Source organism: Artemia sp. Qi Xiang Cuo, chromosome 4 (genome assembly GCF_049724085.1).
Source record: "Artemia sp. Qi Xiang Cuo chromosome 4, ASM4972408v1, whole genome shotgun sequence".
NCBI classification, from domain to species: Eukaryota; Metazoa; Arthropoda; class Branchiopoda; order Anostraca; family Artemiidae; genus Artemia; species Artemia sp. Qi Xiang Cuo.
In genome coordinates, this window is record NC_142797.1 from 45,531,691 (window position 1) to 45,549,993 (window position 18,303).

An 18,303-nucleotide genomic window follows, 5' to 3' on the forward strand; every position below is an offset into this window, starting at 1 on the left:
CTCAAAACTGCTTTCGAATATGCTAAAAAGTAACTACGTCAACTAAAATTCATATATAAAAACAACAATGTTACAGAAGAATCATTATTTCTGTCACCTTACGATTGCGCTGAGGAAAGAGGTGTGCTTGCCAATTGGTTGGGCATAGGTTCAATCCCGCGTGTCGTAAGGAAGGGTTGTGAGATTGTAATTGTTCTTTAATTTTTTTTTCTTTTTACTTTATGAAATTTTATAGAATGTTGGTTGAACAATTCCTTTTTAAGAAATTTATTTTGCAAAAAAGTTATTCGGGTATGCCAAAATTTTTATATAAACACAAAATGTTTATATACAAAACATTTATGTTTGTATATAATTAATTACATATGAAACATTTATGTTTGTATATTACAAACATATATGTTTGTATATATAGTGTAATTACATATGAAACATTTATGTTTGTATATAATTACAATATTATATAATTGTATATAATAGAGACCAGAAAATATAAAATGGCAATACCTGTTGGAGTTGAAGATACGATAAATGAGAGTAGGCATCAACCTAATTTGGGAATAATTATGAATACTTTTTATTTTTGAATAATTTACCAAAACACCAATAAGCCATTTAATTTTCATCACCAACCACAACAAAAATAACTTAAAAGCATTTGAAAAGAAACCACTCCACTTTACACACCAGTGGGCTTTGGCATAACTCTTTGGATGGCATTCACTTTATCACCAAGACTTAAAGCCATTCCCTAAAAATAAAAATATAGAAATAAGTCAATAATCAACTTAAATGGCCATGCCTCCTCAGAGGTGGGGTTCTATAGAGATTAGAATGGTTCAGTTACCAAATCGAATAACTTCATAAAAAAATGAAGAAAAATGGGATAGAAGACAAATTTCCAATTTGCGTTATAATATACCAGTCATCTGGTGAATATAATCCACATAATTTTTTTTCTTTTTTTATTGTATTTGCTCCTGTATTTCAACAGGAATAACAAGTCTTTAAATGTATTACAGTCCGAAATTAGTCAAATTTACATCTGAAAAAAAAAGAAAATAAAAAAAATACAAATGGCAGAATCATTCTAATGCTTTTTTATGATTATGGGGTATAATTTTTTTCAATTTTTTAATCTTATAGAAAATTTACTAATAAAGGAGCAAACTAATTTGTCTTTACTAATTTGTCAAAACTGTGCAAGGGTTTCTAAAGATTTCCAAATGGATTCTGTTGTGTCTTTTTGCGCAATGCTACCCTAGAGATGGGTCCCAAGATAGCTGTGAACTGATCTAAAAACAAATCTATTAAATCTCTCTTGTTTAAGCTTGATACTATAAATGGAATATTGTAGTTTGAATGAAAGTTCTTTTATTACTCTGTAATCAAAACCGTCAATCAAGAGACTTGCGCAAAATCTACTAAAAAACTTGAAAGGCAGAGTTCAATCTGCCTGGCTTCCTGTTGACTTCATTTCATCAAGGCACAATTTGATACGGTGGTGACACTTCACTTGATGATACCACACTCATCAGAACTTCGTGCAGTTTGATTTTACAATCAATCGCTTCAAAAAATTCCGCTAGGACAAGGACAATATTTAGGGAGAGAACAACACAATTTATTATGGAAAAAATTCAAACACTTGGTTTTTAATTCAGCATTCCAATATTTCATTACGACTTAATTTGTATTTCTAGCTACAAAACATGAGTCGAAGCTTTAGCCTAAATTCAGCTCAAAACTTCCCACAATCTTTGATGATTAAGAGCAATCGTTTGCTCTTAATCACTGTGATGGCATACCAATTGGCTTACATCATGGCATTTTTGTCTGATGAGCGTAAAAGTAGGACAGCAAAATATTTTCGAGAATTATTGAATTTCAAAAAAGAAAAAAACATGAACACATGGAAGTTGCTGAGGAGTTGATGAATCCAAGTTAAAAACAATACAGAGCTGCTGGAACTTGTCACAATAGGTAAGGAAACATCTCTTTGCAGATACATACATTTTAAGGCTCATTCGTCCTAGTAGAGGCGGTCTGGACCTTAAGAACAGTAAAAATTAATTACTATAATAATTCAAATTCAAAACGACCAGAAATTACTATTAGAGAATAAATGCAACCCAAGACGAACAGAAATTATAATAAACCAACATAGAAAACATATAGATAGCAGGTATTAATTTAGATGAATAATTTAACCTTAAAGCAAGTAGAAATTAAACTGAATGTTCAAGTCAAACTTAAAAGAAATAAAAATACTATAAACTGCGTTTTACTTAAAACTATATGTTTTGTTATGCTTTTGTTTTTCAAAACATCGACGACAAATAAATATGAGATCATTATAATAATCATGATGACTGGGAAGAACTAATGAAAATAAACTGAATATTTAATATATAATGATTTGGATTCCCAGAAGCTCATGAATTCAAAATTTTATTTCGCAGTAATTTCTATTTTATTTTTCAATATTGTAAATATATATGAAAACATTTGTAATGCGCAAATCACGCAACAAGCTTTAGAAAAGCTATAGCATAACTTACAGCCCTTACCCCGGGAGTTGGGGGAGGGGAGTTTGTCAACCCCAAAGACATAGTTATTTGGACTGTTTTGAACAAAAAGTCTATCTCAAAATTTTGATCGAATACACTTGGAGAAAAAGAGTGTTGGGGGGGGGGGGGGAGATTGCCGGCCGATCACTTGTTAATCTTTAGAAGGGAATGAGAAATATCAATGTCCGGTCGAATGAGCCACCTCCGAAGTTTATACGACAACCCCGTCTATAAAAAGCTCATATGTTAACAATGGACAACTTGCATAATTTACAACCCTTGGTCCAGAGCTGTGGGGGGTTTTGTCCTCCCTGGAGGCACAGTTATTTGACCTTTGGCCTATTTTGAACAAAATAGCAATCTCAACATTTTGATCTGATGCATTTGAGGAAAAGAGGGCGTGGGAAGTTGCCCTCCAATCGCTCTTGATTTTTAGGAAGGGTACTAGAACTTCTGATTTCCACTCGAATGAGCCCCCTCCAAAGTTTATACAACCACCCCTTCCATATGAAGTGCCTCTAGGGACAAATAAAAATAAATAAATAATAAAGCATTGAAGCCTTATGGCTATTTACTATAGACAACACTCCTGGCCTGAGCAACATGAAGTATTGCAGAAGCAACACTTGGATTTTGTCTCTTCGCTATAAATTAACACCATAAAACGCACCTTTAAAAGTGCGTTCCAAGAAAAATTTCTTCTCCGAGAGATTTCACGACACGTTTCTTAATGAGAAGAAAATGACATAAGAAAACGCTGTTTCTGCTTAAAAGCACCATTATTCTCTATTTTACTGACATCCAATAATTGCTATTAACTTTAAAAATGCATCATGTATGGAAGCAGATTCTGTGTTACTTTGGTCCAAAACATAAAGACTCTATTTCCAATTTATTTGATAGTAAAAACAGTTTGATTCAGGAAGAAAATTTTTCTTACCATCAAATATACATAAGTAGTCAATAATATGTACTTAGTACAAGTATCTAATTCCTTCCTTTATTTTTGAGCAGGGTATTATATTCTTCCTTACCAGCCACTCCTCGTGATAAAGACAGAAGCAAAGGTTTCTGGCCTCGAATACATGTGAGAAACCAGCAATAGGCTGCAAAGTTGCAAACCAGTGATAACTGATGATTATGATCTGCCAATTGATGTCCCAAAATATAAAACTTATATCAACGCATTACAATAGTCAAACAATCCGGCTCGAGCTTCAATTTTTGTGTAAAACCACAGATTGAGGACCCTTACTACTTTCTCGCAGGAAACCAAAATTTACAACACAAAAAAGAACAGAAAAAAAAAGGCAAAACCAAAGTGTTGCTTATACAACACAATTACAGAGATATAAAGATAGAAAGGGGGAAAGAAGAGGCATATATAAATAAAACTGATAGACGACAGGAAGACAAAATGAGGAAAAAAAGAAGGAAAGGACAAGAACAACAATACCTGAGTTTTTGCACGAATTCGAATGTGTCCTACAACAGAACCATTGTTCTCACCTAATGGCTTCTCAATGCTGACGTTTGCAAGAGCATCTTCTCCAAAAATTGACTTGGCATACAAATTGGCTGCCAGCATATTGCAATCTCCTGCTAAAGTCTGTAAAAAGGGAGACAAACATTTTCTTTCTTTTTTTAAAGGAGCTATTTAGCAATAGTTGAGATAGCCCTAGTTGCTGCAAAAGAGTGCTGAACAGGATAGAGTTCCTCCTGAGTCATTGACGGCACATAAGGCGTCAAATAGACGTTTCAGTAGTTCGATCTTTTTCACAGGAACTGATAGCAAGCCTGTCATCGAGCCAGGCGACAGCTGGAATCGATCCCTGGGCCCCGTTTTGCCAAGCAGAGTATCAATCCACTCCGCTATCACAGGATAAGGCCGAAACAGGTCAGTCTAGAAAAACACCTCAAGATACAATCTCTAAGATAAGAAGCTGTCCGTTGATATAGAATCTAAAGTAAATCTGGAAGTTCTTAACAGAATATGGGAACTGTTTTATCAAGACAGTGACTACAGGGAATAGTTTGGAGATCAGAGTTGATCATCTTCTTTTATCACATCTAGAATTATCAAATTAAAACTTGACCGTAATAAAACTGTAGACCCCACCCCTCTCCACCCTACCACATTTTTTTTTCTTTATTTAAAGGCTAAAAAAGAAAATAATTAAAACAAGAATGATGAGATTTGTACCGAAAAATGTATCATAAATGCGCTTCAAACCCATTACTTTTTGAATAATGGTCAGGTGTCTCTACTAGGCATGGTTTAAATGTGGTTTACAGAATGAGCAGAATACACACTACATGTTTAAATCTATATCTTATGTATGATGAGTATATTAGAGCTGTGTCAATTTGCAAATACAGGAATTGATGGACCCTTAAATACACAGATGTCTTGCAGTAGAAATTATTTACGGCACGTCCTTGGGACTAACCATGAATTAAATAATGGTCGACTAATAAGGTAACGAATTGACTATAATACTGACATACTATGAAGATAGAATTTTTCGTTAATTATCTGTGGCCATAGCATATCTGTTCTCTAACCTTAATCTTGTGTAATACATAAAGTTATTAATCAAACTTTAAAAATGTTACATTCAAAAAAAAAATAACAAGAAAAGTGAGAAACGGATAAATATTCAACACAATATGAAAAATATTCACTTTCCGAGTAAATAAATCCTTTTTGGTCAACTTTCTCTCAAAATTTTGATGAAAGTAGTTGAGCTAGGTGGAAAAAACTTTCAGAGAATTTTCATATGAGATAATATCTGAAAGTTTTCAACCCATTCCCAACGATTTTCATAAACCTTTGTCCCTTTCCCCACTGTTGATACTCAACGGACAGTATATTCCAAATTTTCAAAAAACAACAGCAATTCTCATCACAACGCCATCTAAAATAAACTCATCACACAGCTGTGTCAGTTTCTTGGCTATATTTACCTCAAGGGTTACCACTCCTTGAGGGAGTATCGCACACTTACAAAATATAAAAGCTATAAACTAGAATTCAAATATATTTAAAAAGTGCAACATTCGACAATTCAAGGAAGAAGAAAACAAGTTTTGGTTACACAGTAGATTTTATTGCTGTCTTGCATTACAGCTAAAGTGGCACAGCGAAAAATTTAATTACAAAAAGTGAAAAGGACTTTCGGAGATCCAGAAAATCTATATGCTTTGGCAAATTGTGTCGATATTTACCCTGGCGACATATCGAGGCATCTACTATAGAATAATACGGGATAATAATTCAAGTATATTTGCATATAAATAGCAAGAGATGAATCGAACAAATGATAAACGATGAGTTCTTGTTCATAAGAGGAACGTTAAGCATAACGGAACGGAATCTTTGTTTTGCCACCAAGACTTTCAAAATCCATAACAGCCACAAAGCTAAACATAGCTTAATTGTAATGACCGTAGAATTGCCATGAAAACAAAGACTATTTGAAAAGTTTTGGTAAGATTACGAATTACAGTCTATGGCATTTATTCAACTTAAGAAGCCCCTTTCTCAACATCTTTTTCTCGGCATTTGCTTCGCTTTAATACTTAATTAAAAGACAAGAGAGTAAGGGAAATAAAACTGGCGTCTTTATTTATATTAATAGTTAAAAAGATGCTATTGTTAGGTTCAGTTGGCTTCCCTTTAATAAATGTTAGAAGTTAATAAACACAAAATATCTAAAGGCCTTTGTTCTGTGCCGCAGAAAGAAAGGATTAAAGGAAAAGAGAATAGTGAGTATTCAACCCAGAAACTGGAACTGAAAAATGGAACCTGATAGGATGATATTCTTAAATTTATGTTCCCGTATCTCAATTTTAGCCCCTAAACAAGCCTGAAAAACTTGCAAACTTATGAGACTAATAAAACAAGCCAGTTCTCCAGGATTCGACTTTAAACCCATCTATTATCAGTCAACAGAGAATTATAAAAAGCGGAATCCCTCAGAACGCATTATATTAAATGGTTTCTAACCTAACCTAACGAAAATACCAACTAAAATATTTAATTAAAATATATCTACATTGCAGTTTTTCTCTCTCACGCTAAGCTGATTATCACCAAGTGAAATATAGAAAGAAACCGGTTTTTGTCAAATCTTACAGAGCGTAAATCTTGAGTGTGTTCCATTTACTTAACAAGTGCCAGCACTCTACAGAAATGAGATCACTACAAAGAACAAACAGCCTTGAACATTGAATGAAGGGGGGATCATCACAGGATCTTATAGGTTGTTGGAAACATGAAAATATATATATTAGGCAACAATTCTTCCTTTTTTGATAATGGATTTACAGACTATTTTTAAGGGAACTGTCATGGAAAACTTCCCAGCCATGATCATACATGTTTCTATATGATATATTAAAGTATCAACCTTATATTCCTTATGTTTGACTAGGGCACTTGTTCTTTCCTCTAAGTGAGCCCTGGTCTTGACTGGGCAATTATCCAAAGCAATCAAGACTAGGAGTTCCACCCCCAGCATGGTGCTCCCTGACTAGCAAGTGCAAAGTTAAGATTATAATGTTGTCACTGAAAGCAATTTAGCTTACTTAAGCTCATTTCTGTTTATTCAACTTTGTAATAATAGATATTATTCATTCAAGTTCATATTCTTTTTCATTAATACTACGATAAATTCGACTTCTAGCTGCCCAAAGTAGATACGACGTTATATACATAAAAAAAAACATGGAACTACCCCTACTACTACTAAGGGCTCAATGAAGCACCTAGCCACCTTACGCTAACACAGCTGCGCACGCTCCTCTCATCCCACTCTATACAAAGCTTCCTCCTTTACCCCCTCCTAAGCAATACTAATTTCCTTTAAATCCTTCCTTACGATCTCCCACTCGAGGATGACCTGCTTTTCCTCAGGCCCTAGACGGATGGCCGAAAAGGACCATCCATGAAATCAGTAAGCCTTCATCTACAAAACGCGTCAAAGCCATCTCAACCTTCCTCTCATTATAACCCCTAAAAAGTGGATTAGAACCACGCAACGGAACATCGGTTCTATTTTCTTACTCCTTATGCTCATATAACAGATTTGGAGCATTCGTCACTTAAATATAATCTTTGGAGGCAAGAGATATTAAGCACAGGTGGAATCTTCATCTGTAGCTTAAGCTTCTCTATTTCAAGTTTTCTACCATATTTTTGAGCCTTATTTTTTTTTTCCCTGTGCAGCATCTTGCAGAGCAAAACGGCCAAACAACTATTTATGATTAAAAATTATTATTTCAAGCAAATACAATTCCCTTAACTTGTACAACGAATGTGTCACGCTAAATTTCTTTCCCAAAATCCTATCAATTGAACACTATTTTTTTAGTTAAAATTTTGCAACAACATTATTCAATAGACAAATACGCAAAATAAACCGTGCACAGAAGTTTAATTAGATATGTTGTGCAAGAAGTCCAAAGGAAGAAAAAGAAGAAAAGATAAAGGTAAAACCTTTGCTGGTGTCAAGCACTTCATATTCGTAGATTTAACCAAATGCTCTAAATAATTGTGCAGGTCGGTAAGAGTAGTGTTCACAGTGACTTTATTTTCCCATTCGAAATCTGCCCACATTTGCCTGAATTCCTCAAGATTACACGCCGCTGGAACAATGTAATCCATGATGTCAACGTGAATGTCATTTATAATGATAACATTTCGATCTGATTGAGAGCCACCCACATCATAAACTATAACAGAGACAAAGAGCTTTAAATTTAACCGAAATAGTAGAGACTTTTAAGGTACAATGCAGGATATACATACATAAAACCATAAAAAGACAATAAATATCTAAATGCACACAGAATATGTAGGATTAATTTATTAAAATTAACCAACCCCGAAAAAATAAAAAATAGGCTAAATATCTAAATAAACACAGAATATGTAGGATTAATTTATTAAAATTCACCAGTAGGATAAATTTATTAAAATTAACCAAACCCGAAAAAATATGTTAAATATGCTAAATATCTAAATGAACACAGATTATGTCGGATTAATTTACTAAAAACAACCAAACCCGAAAAAATGAACCCCAGATGGTATATAACTGCAGCTAAACCGCTTGTTCAGTCATAATTTTTAAAACTCTAAAAGTTCAACATTGTTAATGCTGGCTCAAACACGGCTGAAAGTCTATATTTTTTTTGTGCCTTCATAAGCGAAGTTCAAATTTGCAAATTGGCTGACACATTTCAAAATTTGCCAAGGGGCTCTAAAAAAAATGTGTCAAATTTGTCAAATTTGTTCAAATTTGACACATTTGTTATCATGTTCAAATTTGCAAATTGGCTGACACATTTCAAAATTTGCCAATGGGCTCTAAAAAAATGTGTCAAATTTGTTCAAATTTGACACATTTGTTCAAATCTTCAAATTTGCAAATTGGCTGACACATTTCAAAATTTGCCAAGGGGCTCTAAAAAATGAGTAAAATTTGTTCGAATTTGACACATTTGTTCAAATGTTCAAATTTGCACATTGGCTGACACATTTGTTCAAATGTTCAAATTTGCAAATTGGCTGACACATTTCAAAATTTGCCAAGGGGCTCTAAAAAAATGTGTAAAATTTGAAAATTGGCTGACACAATTTCAAAATTTCCCAAGGGGCTCTAAAAAAATGTGTCAAATTTGTTCAAATTTGACACATTTGTTCAAACGTTCAAATTTGCACATTGGCTGACACATTTCACAATTTGCCTAAATATAAGCTAAAAAGATGTGTCTTTCTTTCTGAGCAACGATCGCTTTCTTTTTATTTTCAGCTTTTACCAGAAGGCTAATGCACTTATGTAACAAAATGCTTTTGCAAATTCTTAATGGTTAATACAATTTTAAAGAAAGTAAGAGACCGAATTTTCATCATGTAGTTTAATTCATTCAAGTAAGCATTAAGTTAGCTATAACTCATATTCTACAGGAGATATGTTTATGAGAGTTTGGCGAGGATTACGAGTTCTTCTGCCACAAAAACACACACGCTTCAAATTTCTACTTAACTCTTAATTTAATGTATCACACAAATATATATTTTTGACCTATTCAATCAGCCAGTTTACAACGAAGTTATAATAAATAAGAATCTAAAGTGATCCAAGCTCATTTTAAATATACCTTTTAAGAGCTTTTGTTCTTAAAGCATATCAAAATAACTCAATTCGGGATTCTTCAATGAAGGGGGGGGGTGGATTTCACTAGCTATCAGAAAATATAAGCTATCAGCTATCTAGAAACTATTCGTTTCTAGAGTTACATAAATAAAGAGAATGCAACTTTTGCACGCTAGTTTTTCTTCAGCTTTTCAGATGTGCTTAATACCTATTATTGTTATGACTTTCTCAACTTATCTCTTCTAGAATTTACTACTCGAAGCAATCTACAACGATTTGCTGCCTCCAGAAAAGTTTCAGAAATTTTGTAGTGTTAACGCGGAAAAAATAAATAAAGAAAAGTTTAACACCATGCAAACTGTACGCCGCCGACGGAAATCTTGATTTCCATTTGGTATAAATGCAAAAATTGTTCAGGAAGTCTAGAGTAAAATGAGGGAAGTAGATGCCCCTAGGATTAAAACAACAAGTTTATGTTAATAACTTGGTTACGCCTATGTCAGTGTTTTCTCTGGTTTTTAGAGGGTTTAGTTATGAGATTCGTTCGGTGGGGGAATCGAGAAGTGGGTTATTGAAAAATAAAGTATTTTCTAAATCATTAAATTACGAGTATTTTTTTTTAGTAATGGTTGATGGGGTTTAAAGAATAAGTTGAGTATTAAGTTAGTGGTAGTAGGGTAGATGATGTTGTATTATTATTTTTTTTTTTTTTTTTCCTATTTCTTTTTTTTATTTTTATTTTAAAAAAAGTATAATAAATTATAAAAAACTGAAAATTTGTATAAATGAAACGACTCGTTTTTGGTGAATAGATGGGAAGAAGAGAGAAATTGAAGAAGCATGTTCTCAGCTAAGATTATTAAACTTGTCTGAAACAGCCAAAACTTGATAGAAACAATAAACTCCAGCTCAGCACCTTATCTTCAGGCCAATGTTCTAATTAGCACCATTTCAAAAGTTGATAAGTTGATAGAAACAATAAACTCTAGCTTATTTTCTGGCTCATATTCTATTTGCACCATTTCAAAACTTGATAGAAACAATAATTTCTAACTCAGCACCTTATTTTCTGGCCCTTGTTCTATTTAGCACCATTTTAAAAGATTTCTAAATTTCTCAGCGAATATTGATAATTTCCTTGAGATAAAATCAAGGCACCGAAATTCTATTCTATTGCTCTGTAAAATAAGAGGAAAAAGTGAGAAGACTCAATCAAAAGCAAAACGGCGCCAGTTTCGTGTATTTTATAGGGTCTCGAGCGTAAGCAACCCTTGAATTATCCATGACATTTCAGATTAATAACTATTGTAATTTGTGATGGTATTATTACATCTAAAAATGCCAAGGACACACCGAATACATTTGCTTCGTGGATTTGCAGCCTTCGAATTACAAACACAGTACAAGATAATACGATCATGTTATTACCAGAGTGCAAAGTTTAAAGTAACTAATTAGTGTTTCACCGCTGCAATATGATTCTACTTTTTAGCCAATTTTGGCATAAACAAGAAAAGAAGAATTACCAATATTTCCAAAAATTATGCCATTTTCAGTGGATGCAACTTTAACGCTGGCCTTTATGTTGATAAAATCGTAAGGAGTCATAACGACAGAAGAGGGTTTTTCTACAAGTTTCAAATCGCCGATTGTTGCTAATTCTAGAGTACAGTTTTGGAGCGTATCACCTAAAAAAAATAAAATAAAAATACATATATAAGCATGTTCTACATATGGAAATCATGATGAATGTAGAAAATTATTTCTAAGACCACTCTGGCTATGTCTCATAAAATGAAAAAAAACGTGAAGAAGTCAAAACGAAGACACTTCCAGCCAGTACAAAAAGGAAGAATAAATATACAGATATTTCGATTGAAACTTCCATTCAACTATCCTCAGTGCAAAAAAGTAAAATAAAGAGCAAAAAATATACAGAAAAAAGTCCTAAGGACAAAATGAAACAAAACGAACCTCAACAGAAAAAACACTAGATTAAAGTTAGCATCAAGAAAAACTAGATTAACAAGCAACGGTGAAAGGGTAACTAAATAACAGCATCAAATATTTAATGGGTATTCAAGATTGAAAAGTCGTTTTGCGCAAAGCCTTTTAGTTTATTGTTTCAATTCATTTATAAGCACGATGACAAACTACAAGAGATTTATGCTTTAATCTAATTTACTGAATAAACAGACAAAGCTACATACTTGTCCGATTCACCATAAGAACATCAAGGACAATGTCGAACTGATTAACATTAACGTAAGCTTCCGCATAAACTGGGTCAGAAAAACCTGTAAGTTGGCTGATTTTGCTTAACAGAGTTGAATCAAACCCTTCATCTTTTTTGTCTGAAGATTTGCCAACGGCTTGATTGAAGCTCATCTCGAATACATCTTCAGCTTTATCACCACCACGAGAGTTCAAAACATTGCCGAAAGCCGTCTGTACATCATAATCTGCGTCATGGCTATAGTCTTGATCCTGTATCAGAGCCTGTGGTTAGTATCAAAGAGTGACTTTTTTTTTCAAAGGCTAAGTCATTAGTCTTTCACACATTTTACACAAAAAACAACTCTCAGAATAAATATATGACTTTCCACTTAGTTTCATTTATTCAAAGGACAAAGTTGTCGTCACTATATTTTCTTATAATTGCATGTCCTTCAAAAGATTCATAGTAACAACTTTGTTTAAATTAACACCTTGAAATGTCAGATGACACTTTTTAAATTGACAAAATATTAAATAATTCACCAATTCATTTTCTATACAAACTGATTTCAAAGAATGAAAAGTTAGGTGATAATTTACTGAATATTGGACCAAAAAAATAAACTGACAGTTTTAAGATTTACTGTGGTATGATAAAATAAAAGTTATTTGAAATCACAACACTTTTTTTTTCGTCATAATACCCTAAATTGTTTATTTTCATAGACCACACTGCCTTTTTATGACGAACAAATAAACGTTCAAATGGGGATAAGTCCATTTATTAGACAGCGAAAACGGATACAAAAGTCTGGATATTATGATCACATGTACAGCGTTCGTCATCAACAGAAATACAAAAACATTAAAATTAAAGCTAGAATATTTATACAGAGCAAAATAATTAATTCCATATTTCTGCTGATGACGATCGCTGTACATGTGATCAAAATATCCTGACTTTTGTATCTGTTTTCGTTGTCTAATAAATGGATTTTTCCCCATTTGAACGTTTATTTGTAAGTCTAAACACTATTTAATTTATAATAGTATAAAGAAAGAAAAACAACAACTATTAAACATATAATTTTTAATAGTATAAAAAAAACAATAAGTTTTAAGCATATATTTGTTTTCAATAAGGTGCAAATAACACACCAGAATTTAGGAGCTTGGGGGGTGGTAGCATGTTAATTTTTTTAATTATTTAAATTTCAGGTCGTTATATGCCTCATTTTACCATTCATAGTAATTTCGGTTCGTTTTAAGTTGGACTCATTATACTATATTTGTGCTCATCCTATGTTTCGAAATCACGCCTCACTTTTCTTTGAAAAGTAAACAAGAGTTCAGCATAGAAACGGGACATTTTTGCAAAACAATCTTGGTACCAAGGGAATTGGAAAATACCATGGTAATTTAAAAAAACTCTCACTGAACAAAAGACTAAGAAAACTAGACCTCTGGCCCCAAGAAGCTGTAGAGTGCTGGAGCAACTGTAACTAATGGGTCACAGTTGCGGAGCAACACATGCAACTATATCTCACGGCTAATAAAGGTGTATGCTCTTGTCTCCAGTTTGAAGGTGCGTTACGATTATCATAGGTTATTATTTACAGGGTCTACGTCTAATTAGAGAGCTTCTGAAAAGGTTTATGTGTGTACGAAGCAATTGTCAAACTCTGTATCCGCAATGTTCTTGTTTTTAGCAATACTTAGACTGTGTACTATTTACTGGGTTTAAAGAGCATCCGTGAAATGGCTCACTGTGTTAACCTTTGTTTCTTAGCGTAGGGTTCATTTTCGGGTGTAGAAGAATGCATGTCTTCTTGCTTACTTTTAAAGGCATTAAACTTTTAAAATTTAATACACGGCAATTCCGCTTAGGTTGTCGAACAGACGATATGAAGTTCTATTAGTATTCGACGTTTTCTTTATTTATAAAAAATTAAGCTTGAAAGCTATAGCGTTTTATTTATACAAAATTTAGCGAATTCGCAGAATCAAAACTTCAAAAAAGAATAAGTCACAGAAGAATTTTATTTACGGAAAATCAATATAAGCTCCACTTCTTAGAAGATCAAAATCTGTCTATCTGCGTTGAAAAAAAAAAAAAAAAAAATCTACCTTGTCTAAAAAAAAGTCAACTCTAGGATGTCAAGGAAAAACATACGGTGTGACAACTTTAGCAATTAATTTTTAGTCAACAAAAGTACTTTTGGGTTCGTTTTTGGATATATTCATCTTGCTTACTTTTCATGGCATTTAATGTCTAAAATATAATAAGCGTCAAAACCGAAGATTTTAGTAAAAATATAAAGAAATTACTCTGACAAACTATGTACAATCTACATACCCTTTTGGTTCCACCTTGTTCTTCACTATAAACTTGGAGCATGTAATCAGTAGACTCCTTGCTTTCAGAAACATAAGCATTGTATAGAACGGGGCATCTATTCGACAAAGCTCGCAGACAAAGAGAAATCCGGTTTTCTTCATCATCAGTTAGGGATTTTGTGACCGCACCTGAAATAACATGGCCAAACCAAGTTTGAATCCATTCTGGCTATTGCTCGGAGGACAAAGCATCAAAGCTATGCCTTTAATAAGCGCTCTCAAATTTACGGCAGTGTTGCCAACGGGGTACAATTGTAACGTTTTTGGTTAAATTTAGAGGTCCTGGTACAATACGGTACATTGGAAAATCTTTTCGGTAAAATCAAATTTTCCGTTACATAATGGCTTTGCTTGCTCCTTTTTTCATTCAGATATCTGTTCCAAGTTTTATTTCATCGAAAATTTTATTCCTGGTCCGGCAAATTTTTTACCTGCTGTTCAAATGGTACAAATTAGTCTCTTGCGGCAGAGTTTTAGTCGGAGAACTGGTACAGTTTATTTCAAAGTGTTGGCAACGCTGCTTTACGGTTTGTTGTTGATTACAGGTTTTTGAGGGTGGTCAAAGAGAGGAAAATCAGTTTTTCATTAATTGAAAAGCCATCCCAGGAAGTCTAACATTGCGAGTAAAACGATCAATATTTTTATTAAGTTGCTGCCATAGCTGGCTTTACCAAAGTACAGTTTATCCTTAGTTAAAGTGTCGTGAAATACGCCTTATGCTTAATGCGTTATGCTTATGCTTAATGCGTCTTATGCTGAAATGCGTCTACCTGACAGAAGAAGCACGAAGTTAATTGAAAATTGAAGTTAAGTCCTAGAAGAAATTGTTAGCCAATAAGCATTCTGAGACGAACATTCTCATTGGTTAGCATTAAGTAAGTTCAAATCAACTGCGCCCCGCTTTTGGCTTGATCAAGCAATCAAAGGTAGATAAAACCATACCGTGAATGATGAACAGATTCACATTTAACTGTTTTCAAAAACCACTATCACCTGCATATCGGTGACTATCGGTATAACAATAGGATATCCATTCTTGAATAGCTTTTTTTATGCGAAACATGAACAAATTATTATTGTTAAAGAGAAAAAAATAATATTTTTTTTAACTTTGAATATTCAGATTCTCACCTTACATAACACGAAGAGTGAAATATAAATTTATTTTTAGACTTTAGAATCCCGCGTCAATCCCATTTATTCATTGGAAACAGTATACCTATCTAAATTAATAAATGCATTGCAAAAAATAAGTGTTATATAAGCCAGTCATAAATAGACCTTGTTTTCATTATTTTGTAAAAGATGGAACAAGTTGGGGGAACAAGTAATCATACTTAGAAGTTATTGTATAGCTAAACTGAAAAAAAACAATCAAACTATATCTTTCAGTTACATCTTGAGGAAGAGCTAGCATATTCTAGTGGGTCAACGTAATATGTCAGATGAAACAAATTCATAAAAGAGTGAAATAAACATTCTAAATACTTAATACTTAGATCTAAATAAAATTAATTAGATCTAATAAAATTAATTAGATCTAAATAATAAATTAGATCTAAACAATCTAAATACTTAGAGTGAAATCTAAGTAAATCATACTTAGAAGTTATTGTATAGCTAAACTGAAAAAAACAATCAAATTATATCTTTCAGTCACATCTTGAGGAAGAGCTAGCATATTCTAGTGGGTCAACGTAATATGTCAGATGAAAAAAATCCATAAAAGAGTGAAATAAACATACTAGATCTTCCTAGCCGTAGCATAGACGTCACGATGAGCATCGCTTCAGCAAAAAAGCCATTGATTCGATTTTCGTCCACTTTCATTGTTTGAAATTTCAAAGCCAGTTTAACCAAACTGGAAGCCAAGCAGACAGATATTGCAAAATCTGAATCCAACATGTACTTCTTTAATACTGGCAAATGACTAGCCTTACCAGAAACCCTGTAAAAAACGGGAACATCAGAGATAGTTAAAAGTCAAGATATTTGATTTCTGTTAGGAAGCAGAAAACACGTCACAATTCAAACGGTAGGCAAAAGATGAAACACAGGTGATCAAAAAAGACTCCATGAACAAGATCACTTCTACCATACAATTTTCTAATATTGTATGTTTTATTTTTTTTTTCTTCTCAAAATATCAAAACTTTAATACTCCAGTAATTAAACGTTTTAATTAGAAAAATATTAATCACCATTACAATCATAGCTAAAATTGATACAAGTAAACTGTTACTTATACGTCAACTACAAACCGAGATACGAATCAGCTGGAAGCCCCCTACTTTGACAGTTCAGTTGTAAAAAGTCTTTATTTTTACCCTCATAAATGAAGGAAACCATTTTTCTTAAGATTCCTACAAGCATTTTTATCACTACAGTTATTAATAAGAAATTCTTGCAGCTTGAGGGCACCGAGGGACAATTCCCTTCTCTAAAATCCTCAGACCCAGCCCGATCATTATTTTCAATCCACCCTTAAAGCCAAACATTTAATTTGGTAAATTCGATTATATTAAGATGTTGCAGAACCCTGCAAATGAATTATTTTAAGACCTGTCTCAAGTTTCTACTAAATAATATTTAATGTTTATCTTCCTCGGTGTACTCTCATTGTTTATCTTGAATATACCGCTAGCCAAAGGGGGATTTCAACCTATTTGTGGTACACTTGAATGTGTCATGTGTTTATTTCTGTCATGGTTTTGAATTGAAACAAAATATTCAATTTTTGTCCTTTATGTGATACGAGCCAAACAATAAAAATATTGGAATAAGTATTTAGAAGGCAGAAATATGGCTAAATAGGATAATTGGTCTTTCCAAAAAAAATACTCTTATAGATTAGTCAAAAACTAATAATTTGAATCACTGAATAATTTTAATAATAAACAAATTAATGCCAGGCTTATAGAGTCTTAGCTGTTACGTGATACAAACACTTCTTTCCAATTCCTATTTGCTAACAAGATGTTAGGATAAGTCTATATTTTACTTGTCCAATCACTTGATTTTTACCCACTTTACTGCCAATTAATGGCTGTGTTTTCCTTCTGCAAGTAACACTTTCTAGAGCTCTGTGATAATTCATTTTTTCGCTCATTTTCAGCCGATTTTTTAAAATCTTTTTCAACGATTCTTTATTTTTAAAATCGACGGGCGCTTAAAAAAAAATGAAGATCTTCTCCATTACAAACGTAATTCTTGTTTTTTCTATTATTTTAAGACATATATGGCTGCGTAAGTTTCCACTAAACCAATTTAAATAATTAGATTTCAATTTGTTGTCCTCAGTATGTTTTGTTGTTCTTTGTACTTAAGAAATTCCTATCAATGTAAGCAAAAGCAGAACAAAATTGAACTGCCGGATTACTGAACTTGAGAGCTTTCAGGTGGTCAATAGTTAGAAGCACAAACTTGAAAGTACTTGAATTAGTTTTCAATTTATTTGCTCAAAAAATTAAGAAGATCTTTCTCAATAGAACCACTTGCTATACCTGAACTTCTCTAGACTAAAACCCATTCTCAGTCATCAAACCCATAAAAAAAAACAGTCATGTTAACTACACTTCAGGTGCATTCCTAAAGGTAATTATCATTAATAATAAATCATTGTTTGAGCTCTAAAATACCAGATAATAGAAAAGTTTTGTAAATCCTTTGCATTATCGGTGCAAGTGGAACTAAAATGGTAACACCCTTTGCTTATTATGAGCATATAAGGGGTAAACTTTGTTATGTCCCATTTTAGCCGGAAGATAATAACAAAAAATTGGTTACAATTAATGTGAATGTGGCTTCTGGAAAGTATCCTTCGCATCGACATTAAAGCTAATATTTGAAACTATTCAAATTATCTAAAGTTAATGAATTTTAGTCTTGAAAGTAGGAACTATTTTTCTTGCCTTCAAGGATTCACCATTTTACGAAACGTAATCAATGCACAAAAG

General features: G+C 32.8%; 1 protein-coding gene across 1 annotated transcript in view; it reads right to left on the reverse strand.

The window, feature by feature from the left end:
- Positions 1-599: 599 nt before the first annotated feature.
- The window catches only part of betaCOP (coatomer subunit beta), a 67,265-nt gene continuing 49,561 nt past the window's right edge, over positions 600-18,303 (reverse strand). Inside the window, exons 11-17 of the mRNA XM_089088330.1 lie at positions 16,093-16,295; positions 14,307-14,476; positions 11,944-12,220; positions 11,260-11,421; positions 8,071-8,306; positions 4,027-4,179; positions 600-751 (exon numbers count right to left, since the gene is read on the reverse strand). Coding sequence (XP_088944456.1) covers positions 680-751; positions 4,027-4,179; positions 8,071-8,306; positions 11,260-11,421; positions 11,944-12,220; positions 14,307-14,476; positions 16,093-16,295 — 1,273 coding nt within the window. The 3' untranslated portion in view covers positions 600-679. The remainder of the gene's footprint in view (positions 752-4,026; positions 4,180-8,070; positions 8,307-11,259; positions 11,422-11,943; positions 12,221-14,306; positions 14,477-16,092; positions 16,296-18,303) is intronic.